This window comes from Numenius arquata, chromosome 24, assembly GCF_964106895.1.
Source record: "Numenius arquata chromosome 24, bNumArq3.hap1.1, whole genome shotgun sequence".
Lineage (NCBI taxonomy): Eukaryota > Metazoa > Chordata > Aves > Charadriiformes > Scolopacidae > Numenius > Numenius arquata.
The window spans coordinates 148,165-159,022 of NC_133599.1; the positions used below are offsets into that span (position 1 = coordinate 148,165).

The window sequence follows — 10,858 nt, forward strand, 5'->3', positions numbered from 1 at the left end:
TACAGTTGTGTTGGGGGCCGGAGAATACCACATTTTATCACTACCAGGAAGTTTTTTGTAACTTAATTGAAACCAACCTCTCTTGGTCCAACAGTTGTAGAACTAGTCTTGTGCATATCTAGCCGTAACTGGATTGTTTAAACCGTAAGTGTAAGGGGCATATCTTACAGAAGTAGGGCTCCTGCTGTTCCTGCAAAATCCTCTGGATTTTCTATTAAACAGTGATTTTGGAGAATTTAAATTATCAAACCTCGCTTGCAAAGGCATTTCTTTATCACCAAACTATGCACATGACAATTACAGTTCACGCCTTGTGTAGAATCTGTGACAAGCACACAAATGCTGTCAGCTTATTATAGCAGTTGTCCTGGACAAAGTTTTTGCTGTTTCACAGAACGGCTGAGGTTGGAAGGGACCCCTGGAGATCGTCTTGTCCAACCCCTGCTCAAGGAGGGCCACCTAGAAGATTCCCTTAGTCTTTCACGGAAGCTTTGCTGCAGTTGAAATAAAATGAAGGTGTTTGGAATAGAGTTTCAGATTCCAGGAACATTCATGAAAACTACAAAATTGAAAGGAAGATTTTTCTGAGAAAATTAACTTTCATATTTGTATCCTGTGAATTCTGGTTCCTTTATTTACTATTTCAAGGAAAGTGTGAATGGAATATCTAATTTATTGGGAGCTACAATCATATTTCTAAAACTGAATTTGCATAAATAGAAAAAAAATTACCTTGCATCTCAGTAGTATTTTTAGGTGTCGCGGTTAAATTGACCCTGGTAACTCAAGAGAATGCAGCTAAGCTGACAGGAGATCACTATTTCTTTGCCAGGGATGGGAACATTTCTTTTCTAGTATTCTAGATCATTCATGTTTTGTATATGTCACGGTTTTGATTTTCAGCTTGATCAAATTGTTTTAAGTACTTTGATTCGCCTTAATGGCCTTTCTGAATGTAAACTTTAATATAAAAATGGAAGTTAGTAGAATTTTATAAAAATCAGCAGTAATGAGTTTACAACACAGTATGTAGTATTAACTAGGAACCTGACAGTTTTCCACACATTGACAATTTCTTGTTTGTCATTATATGCTTTGCATTTCAATATGAGTAAACTCTGGTAATCAGGTTAAAACTCATCTTGTTGGTCAGAAAAGATGTTTATTTTCTTGTAACAGATGCAGTACAGTGTAGGATTAGAGCTGGGTAATGAATATATCAGTAGGCTGAAATTACTGTTCAGACTTTGCTCCTGTGCATGAGAATAAGGTTACATGCAACAAGCATGGCAAACTAGATTATTCTGTCTTTATGATTCCTGCTGCAAAAGAAGAATAATATTACCATTTAATAATCTTTTCTCCCTCTATGTAAGAAAGGGCTAATTCTCAGTCGACAGGAAACATTTGTTCGTTTACATTTATTTCCTTATTCCCAGGCCTGCACTTCTCACCCGTGCGTGCTCAGCACACAGGGCACCCAGCTCACGTTCCTGCTCACAAGGGACCGGCTGACCTGCGTGGGCAAAAAGAGTTTTTTCTGAGTTTAAGTTTGATGGCATACTCCCTTGTGGAGAGCAGAGTAGCAAGACTTGAAGCTTCACCGATTCTTCATTGCTCACAGAGAGACAAGTTTTTCAAACAATGTACTTCAATGAAAGAGAGGGCTTCCTCCATTAGTGCAGACATGAAATGCCTAATGAACACAGGTCTGGGCAGCAGTGGTGATGACCTGTAGTGATGATCTATAGTGGAGATAAGCAAACTGTATGTGCTTAGTCCCAGTTGACTACACGCAAAAAATGCAATATTACACATATATGGAAAAATACCATTGCTAATATGAAGGCTGTAAGTATATGTCAAAATCTAATTAAAATATTCAATACTAAGAATATGTATTGCCTTTTTTTAACTGTGAAATAGATCAAATGTTTTGTCTCTGAGTATCTCTTCACAAAATACCTGGGACTTAGGAGCAAAAGTTTTTATTATTCTCCTTCTTCCCCGAAGTAAATTACAGGTGGGTTCTAAACACAAACCTGCAGTCCTATGACTTTGCTCTTGTGCATGTCACCGAATATCCAGTTAATTGAAGTAACTAGTGATGCATCTTTGAATAAAACTTCATGCACACCAGTTTGCAAACCTGTTATGAAATACACTTTTATTTTCACTTAGTTGTAAGCAGAGGTACATTTGGACCACGTTCTGTTGGAAGGTTACATGTTACAGAGCTTCTGTGGCTTAGTGCAGTAGTTTGTCCTAACCCTCTCATGAACACAGTCACTGTAATCGGTGTTACATTTACCACACTTGCAGCTCACAGCCACGGGGTAGGAATAATAAGGGAGAGTGTGATGAGGACAGCCCGGAATCAGTGCTGTTTGATAGAACATCTCTTTGTATGTGCACACGTTCTGGGACAGAGCACTTTTGAGTAGCAGCTTCTTGCCATTGCTGTCCTACAAAGAAAAAATAAATGCATTGTTTCACTGAAGCATATATGAGTGTCAGAAGACTTCCTTTGATGTTGTCTCAAATATGCAGAACACAAATGTCTTTACACTTAGACTGGCTCTGATATTTTCAGTGTACTTCTGTTCAGATCTGTAATTTTGAATCTGTGTGTGACTGGGGGTCTCTAACCCCATAGATATGTTCACCTTGCTCTTACAGTTTTAACTAATCTGCTTGCCTCAGAGTGCTAACAGTGCTTTGCAATCTGTATCGGCTGCTTGCTGACCAAGGCGGAACTTAAAACGCAACGTCGAACGGTGAAGCTCAAGCGTAGAGTTCAGCATGCCTTCACGCGAGATACTCTCCACAGCAAGCTGTCATAGCAGTAGTCGGAGCAGAAGTTACCCAAGTCATTTACATTAAATAAGAATGACTAAGTATAATCTGCTTCTCACCTGTTCCATCCTGACCCCACAAACTGACTACAGAGGCTCCGCAGTGACAGCAGCGGTCAGTTCTCTGCTATGCCACTGGTGGGACAAACTCCCTAGTTCCGGAGGCTTGGCATTTCTCATCCATACCTTCACAGAAAGCTAACCTGGAATCATGAAGGTAGTGTGATTTTTCTGTCTGTGCCAAAACTATTAGAATTGGATTATTTACACACAATTTTGCAGTGAGAACAGGCACTTGTTTTGCAGTGATGGCCATTATAGAAACAATTGCCTAAAACAGAGTAACACCTCATACCCGAGTCATGCAAAACCCAGCGCAGATGGTGGTGTTGATGGCCAGGCAGTAGGCACATTCCCTTTTCTCCACATGGATTATATACTCGGAAGGAGCACAAAGTGATGCTGTTTGACCAAAAGTCAGGCCAAAGAGGAGAGACATCGCGAAGAAGGGAGTCATGCTAGATGGGGGAAAAAAAAACCAGACAAACAAAGCAAACCCTAAGTATAATTAGATGTACCTTCCAGGCCTTTTCTCAGAATTTGACAAGAACAGTTATGATAATCACAGACGACAAGTAATCTTAACTTTTTTAGCAACAGCCTGACAAGTTCTTTCCAATCTCAGACCTTTAATTTAAATAGTACTAACCACTAAACAGAAAAGAAGTGCGAACAGGCCATTAAAAACATATAACAAATTCACTTTTTCCCCACTACAGCATATTACATGGAACTTTTCACTAATGAGTGATAAAATAATGACACAGAAAAATAACAGGAGCTAAAGGATTTGAAAATGTGACATATGTGAGAGAACATGAGCTCTAAAGTTAGCCAGAGATGCTAAAATAATCTCACTGCTTTAAAAATAATTTTTTAAAGAAAGCAGGTTATAAAATGTTCAAGAGAGAAAAAGAAACAGCTGTGCATATCAGGCATATCGCTGTATTTTTTCCAGTTGGCTTAGAGGCATGATGAAATGGGAACACTGCCAAGAATTAAATAATAGATTCAAGCAAATTACAATAAAGAACATCAGCAAAGAGTTCAAATCAATGAATCCCCACTTTATCTTTCTGTTGTTCTGACCTCATTTCTCAGACCTGCTGGGGGATCCCGAGAACAAAGCTTTGATTAGCTCCGAGACGATTCCAGGGTCTACTCTATCGCCTCCAAACTACAAACTGTAAATGACAGTGTCTACAAACACACGGACATCACCCTCCAGTCTCTTCCAGCCGCCGTTTCCCCTCACAAAAGCCGTTCATCGTGGTCTGGTTTACCCTGTAGCTGCAACAGTGCAAGTCTGGAAAGACCAACCTCTTGTCAGCGGAATTCTTCCCTATTACAGGAACCTGATTCTGCCTTGAGCTGGGAGAGGCAGTGACCCAGCACAAGCTCTGTGCGCGCTTTATACTCTCCAGGCTAATTCCAGGCTGATCTTACTGTTTATATAATTGCATCTGAATTGCTGCTTTCTTATCGCATAGTCATCTATTGAAAATTCATACTGAACCACAAAGCAAATGTGATAGGAACAAGTGTGTCCATAATATCCTAACCTGGAAACTGGAGCTGGAAATCTAATTATTTTAACAGTCATTCTCTTCTCAGGCTTTTAAACTAACCACTGCTTTAAGTTATTATTGATGAATTTAATCGCTACATAGGACAGCAACATCATGACAGGAAGGCTTGCATGGAAGTGGAGTCATCCTGTATCACATATAACTAATTCTACACCTATGTTTTGTGGAAGTTTAATGAAGTCTGGTTCCTCAGTTTCCTCATTACCAGGCAGGCACAGCTGAGAGACGCAGTGCTCTACACACACAGTAACAAATCCCAAATCAATGTGATCGCTCTACAGTGTGGTTAGGGACAGCCTGACTTACCTACTCAAACAAAACACTGAGAAATCATCTGGGCTGGAACCTACTGAGCAAATACTGAAGTAACAAGCAATTCACTCTGAAATACTAATTGATAGTGAAAAACTTAAGAAACCACTCCTTGTAGCACAGCGAGAAGTAAAATACTGCACCCCACTACTGAAACTGAAATGTCCGCAGATGAGATAAAACACTCGCCTTTAGGGCTTCAGGGAACAACTGGGAGGAGCAAAAGTAAGAACGGGTCAAGTCAGCATGTCTTGGGCTGAATCAGCCTCCTGCCAGCCTTCTCTTGGTGCTCATGCACTGCTCTCTGTTAATCTCCAGCTGTTGTTTGGACTTCGATCTGATGTATGTCCAGTGCAGGTCAACCACATTCTTGGTTTACGTAGCCATGAGAAATATGATAAAGTTGGTAAACATGCTCACTTTGGGCTGTTGGAGGAGCGAGCCAGTCAGTCCCAACTGGTGTTTAGCTAATTCCTGAATAATACTGTCTCCTTTTCCTGTGGTTTCAGACTGCTGCACACAGCTTTGTGTCCTGGACTAATTCTCCATGGGTTTTTTTGGATAATGTGATAGAGTTCTTGTTAAGACCAGCCAAATACTTTCTGTTTTCATGGAGTCTTTTATTATGGGTTAATTTTCACCATATAACTTCTCAGGAATTAAATATAACTCTTTCTGGCTTAAGGACATGAGCAAAGCATTAATTGTACTCTCAGTAACATCTGCCCATCTGCACTTAGCAACAGAAGTATAACACTTATTTTGCTACTACTACAATACATTACTTAGCTCTGTATTTTTCTGACGTTTTAAATGCCGTTAAACACATAGGCTATATGAGTATACACACACACCCCCCCATATGTAGATAATGTGTATGTATATAAACGCACACACATACATTATATATACACATACACACTATATATATGGGTTTCGTTATTTAAAACTTTAATCACAGAAAAGAATGTTTGTTCTTGGAAAATCTTGAGTATTTCAGAGGAGACAACAAGGCTGAAAGGAAAAGGAAACAATTCACAAAACTAAATCCTGGAGAGGACAAAAAGTGCCCAAAATAAGAATGAAAAATGGCACTCCTAAAGCAAGAATATCGCATGTGACTCTTGCATGTGATTTACAAGCACAGCTTTAGGCAGTTGGAGCTCTATTTGTATACACCGGTTCTGACAGTAAGACCCCCACAGCCAGGTGTAAAGTGTCCTCAACATTCCCATAAGAATATAGGCAGAGGGCAGATCAGAGTATGAAGGCATATATCCTTTGTTGCTTCAAAGTGCTAATTTCTCTGATTTGAGAAAAATGGGTGTAAGGTGGGGGGGGAAGAATTCAGATTAGGGTAAAAAGGGGTTAAAAATTTGCTACAAGAGGATTTAGGAAAATGTCTGCAAACATCAACGGCAAAGAAAAAAATTATAACAATGCTTGAAAGTCTTTAATAGTGAATGAAAACAAGAATGCAACAGTAAAAACTATAGCAATGAAAAAAAAGGAAAACAATCACAGAAATGAGAAAATGTAGAAGACTCACATGGGAAGCTGGAGACTAGGAAATAATGAAGATGGAGACAACCTGTTGATGCAGAGTAAGTGCAAAGTCTTCAGTAAGTACACCTGCATGAGAAAATGTAGTAGTTGAACAACCAACGTACATTTTTGGAAAAAAAAAATTGTATAAGGAATAAATATTTTAAAATCAACATCGTTAGCTAGCTGATGCTAATTTCAGCAAGTCTTGGAATACTGAGGAAATTTCAAAACATTAATAAAAGTGATAACATTATGCCAATGTTTAAAGAGAGAATGTTGACCCAGGTAACTCTCAACCAGCTATCCCTGATAAATCAGGGAAAGTAACAGAAAGTTGATACAGGATTTGAGCAATAAAGAATTAACAGATGAGAACGTAATTAATGCCTGTCAAGATGGTGTTACATAAAATAGGTCATGCCACACAAACCTGATTTCATTCTTTGAGGTGATTACAAATTTGGTTGTTAAGGCAACTACACAGATGCAATGTCCTTCGTTCCATCTGTCCAGAGCCCAACTGTCATGAAGACTGAGAGCTATTCGGCAGAGTCCAATGTGGTGTATGCTGAATGTCGGGAATTATTAATCACTGGAGCGGGCAGTATAATTTTAGCAGTGCATTTATACACTGTTTTTACCTCTGAATGCACCGCAGTGCATTACAGAAATACCTGACCAAGTATTAAGAATGAAAATTCATTAACCTGGAAGCACAATAAATAAGCCTGAGTGGACCTTGACACTAAAGTGACTTCTGCTGTTCATACTCAGGTGAGCCCCACACCAACAGGGACACAGAACTTCCTGGCTACTACCTCTTCTTTGCTGGCATCACATTAGCCTCCCCATCTGTCAGAGATGCACTGAACATCGCCAGTGACACTCACATCTCTTCAGTCATTTACACAAACTATTAAGCTGCTAGAAAAACCTTTATTTGAGTGTCCTTTTGGGTATGACCTCACCTGGAGTGAGATCCCAACACCTACTGGGAGCAGCAAGACAAAGGCCGTGGCAGGACAACGAAGTCCATGTGGCAATCTGTGAGTGCCCGAGGCTTCTTTCATACAGTTCCCTAAAATCCATAGTTAAATGTCTCATGCTTATGGATCCATTTCTTTGGTTGTCCTCCTGCTGACCTGCAGACTATTCAGTGACAGAAATTTTTAATGTGCTATCAGCTTTGTAGCCCTGTTCTGGAACAGCCAGTTACACTGTTAATTATTTATCTTTAACCTTTCTGTTAACTAAACCAATCCATTCACTGACATCAGTTATTTTACACTTTCATTAAGTGAAAGACAGTATGGTCATGTTCTACAAGAAGTGGTTTAAGTGATCTCTGTAAACAGAATTGAGTAATCATAAAATCATTGGGCTCATTACCCAGGAATCTTTGTAAAGGGCTAGAGAAAATCAGTGCATACCAGAAGCTTTTATATAAAGTAATTTAGTAGGATTCTCTGTCACTGACCAACGCCTAAGATAACAGCAGGAACAAAAGGAGAAGGTATTACACATTACTCCTGCTCACTCTTCCCCTGTCAGTAGTACAGCGCAATGAAAACTTTGTGATCTTACGTGCAGATTAATTTACAGAGCAGGGTAACTCCACTGCATACTGCACTGTCCATGCTTGTAACCAACAGAGAATTAGAAGCCCTGATGATGAAAAACAGGCAAACCAATCAGGTTTCTAGATCAGTATCCTGGTAGAGGAATTATTTCCAACCCCATCCTGTTGCAGACCTCCACTGATCCCAGGAAATAAGATCCTAACACACTGCCATAGAAACAAGCAGTTTTGCCAGGTTTTGCATTTAAACAGCCTGTGGGTGCTGAATTTTCAAAGCTGATCTGTCTGTTTTAAGTCTCTCTGTAATAGCTTGAAACATAGTGCTCTCTCTTAAATTTATAGATTCACAGATGACTGCTATTCTCTTTCTTTCCTAGGATTAGCTGCAGCATTTCCTATCAACCACAGATTAAACCAACAGTTCTCTTTGCTGCATGTCATATGCCAACGATCTCCATTTATGGTCTCCAAATGCTTCATAATCCTATTTGTTGTTCGGCTCATATGATGAACTGCTTTGTGTTTGGTTTCATTTCTTTGGAAAGTGCTAGATATTTCTGCCATTCTAAGATATACAATTGCTACACCGAGGACAAAATTTAAAAAAGCCCAAAGAACAAAGAGAAGCCAGAAGCCTCCTGCAGTATTGCCAAGGGTGAACGCCCAAATCCCCCCACATTCTCACGGTGCTGAGGGTCCAGTCACGGCACCGTCCCCCCCAAAGGGCTGCGGCGTCCTCCCAGTTTGGCTGGCAATCAGATAAGCAGTCAGCAGGTATCGGACAAGATCTTCATCGATGAAGGTCTGGTACAGAGAGTGGACACTATGCATGTACAACTGACTTTGAGGTCAGAATTTAAGCTAATTACCTATGCTCAGTATGAATATTGGGGTGGGTTTCTGTTTCTCCTTTCAGGCTTTGGGCGTGTGGCCCTGCCAGAAGCTGCTCGTACCCAAGACGCATCCCCCTCTCGGGCAATCTCACCTGAAATAGAAGCATCAGCCGCAGCCGTGACAGGCTGTGGATTCCACCAAAGCGATGCCTCCCACTGCAGAAGCCACTCTACGATTCCAACTAAAAATTAAAATGGCTGTAAGGAAAGAAAAGGGAAGACTGTTTTTCCTCATGAACCCTTCCCTCCTGGCAGAAGCAAGGCAAACTACATTACTTTGATATCTAGGGACAGAAAAGGTTGTAGGAGTAACCTGTTATTTATACCAGTAGCATTTTTTAAAAATTCCTTTTAGTTTAGAAATTTGAAGTAATATTATTATCACTGGTTTAGAAATAGTTGTTCCTTATAATAACTATTGTGCACACCGGAGGATTTTTTTAACACATCTTTTTCATCAGGGTTTTAATATCTTCCTTACGTATGCTTGGGGAAAACTTTAGATTCTTCCAGTAGAGTGTCCAATTCTGGAAAAGCTCCCTTTTAAAGCCCCTGTGAAGTAAGATCAGCAACTGCCGACATGTGACACTCCCCCTCCTCTCATATTCCCAGTTGGTTCCAGTCAGGTGAGGTCAGCACTATGTGGGCACAAACTGACTAATCCCTACCCCGGTGAGCATCCCTGGTTTCCATGGAGACCACCCCAGAGGGTGTTGGAGACCCTGCAGGAACGGCACAGCCAGGACACAGGATCTGCTTCTCGGTCTGCCTGCCTGTCCCCACTCCTGCCTTTGCCAGCTTGGGTGAGTCCTAAAAGTGGGATTTTCTTAAGATCTGTTCTCATTTTCCGCATTGTTTTGTACTCTCTGCTCTTCCAGCTTTAAACAAAACATCTGTTGAAGATGTCCACAACAGCAACAGTCAAAACTAGAGATATGTCACAGAATCACAGAATTGTCAGAGTTGGAAGGGACCTCTAGAGATCATCTAGTCCAACTCCCCTGCTAAAGCAGGATTGCCCAGAGAACATTACACAGGACTGCATCTAGAAATGAAGTAACAAACACTGGCAGGTATTTAGAGCTTGTATAAAACGCCATCCTCTATTAAAATAAATGATAGACCGCACATATATGTTGTGTTTTCAGTGAATGCGTTTTCTTTTTCCTGCAAAGTAGCTGATGAGATATTAGTAAGTAACATCCCAAACTAAAAATGAAGAATAACTGACTTTGCATGACATTCTCTGTATCAGATCAAAAAAATAAGTAATTGATGTATCTGCAAGAAGTTTAAGTGGATTATTTTACAGGACTTATGGTAAAATAATCTTTCTTGGAAAGGACAGACATCCGGAATTTGTATGTTATAAGCAGCTTTTCTGTCCTTCATTTGGTCTAATTTATACTATTTAAGCAGATATATTATAAAACCTCAATATTCTGCAAACATATGAAGTATCTTTCCAGCAAGAAAAGCCAGTCTAACTTCTCAGAAAATTTGCTTGCATAACAGATTCCAGAGAAAAAAACCAGTATGTTCTTTCAGATCTTTGGAGAATATTTTTCAGTTACATACAATAAAAAATTATTAATATCACTGCTCAACAGATAATTCATAAGGAACCCAATCCACTAGCCTATACATAAAATTGCTGCACAAAAAGAATGAAATTCGTATGTTTTGCTGCCCACTTCAGATGAATCCAGGATTTTGATTTTTCATAATATTTTAAGATGTACCTGTAGTTTTCTTGTTACCTCTAGGCTCTGAAGCAGGTTTTGTTGTTGTGAAACCAACATTAATCAAGGATAAATGCAGGAATATATGTTGTTCTAAACTACTCTTACGCTTAACGTGGCAGAAGCTGTTGGTCCTTAGGATGGCTGCCTGGTGATTGACATCTGTGTTCTAATACACAGAGCAACAACATTTGGTCCCACACTTTACATTTCAGATAAACAATTTAATAATATCTTAACTTACATTTTTACAATCTTAAAACATGCATGCATATTTTAT

The 10,858-nt window shown here is 39.7% G+C and overlaps 1 protein-coding gene across 1 annotated transcript; it reads right to left on the reverse strand.

Moving 5' to 3' along the window:
* Positions 1-2,222: 2,222 nt before the first annotated feature.
* On the reverse strand, positions 2,223-3,372 carry TSHB (thyroid stimulating hormone subunit beta). Its single transcript, XM_074163394.1, has 2 exons — positions 3,211-3,372; positions 2,223-2,465 (listed from the first exon to the last, which is right to left on the reverse strand). Exons 1-2 carry the CDS (start codon positions 3,370-3,372, stop codon positions 2,223-2,225), a joined length of 405 nt encoding a protein of 134 aa, XP_074019495.1.
* Positions 3,373-10,858: the final 7,486 nt, after the last annotated feature.

Coding starts and splice junctions, on each gene's coding strand:
- TSHB (XM_074163394.1), bottom strand. CDS start 3,372: ATGACTCCCTTCTTCGCGATGTCTCTCCTCTTTGGCCTGACTTTTGGT. Junction 2,466..3,210: donor CTGGGTTTTGCATGACTCGG/GTATGAGGTGTT, acceptor TTTTCTTTGTAG/GACAGCAATGGCAAGAAGCT.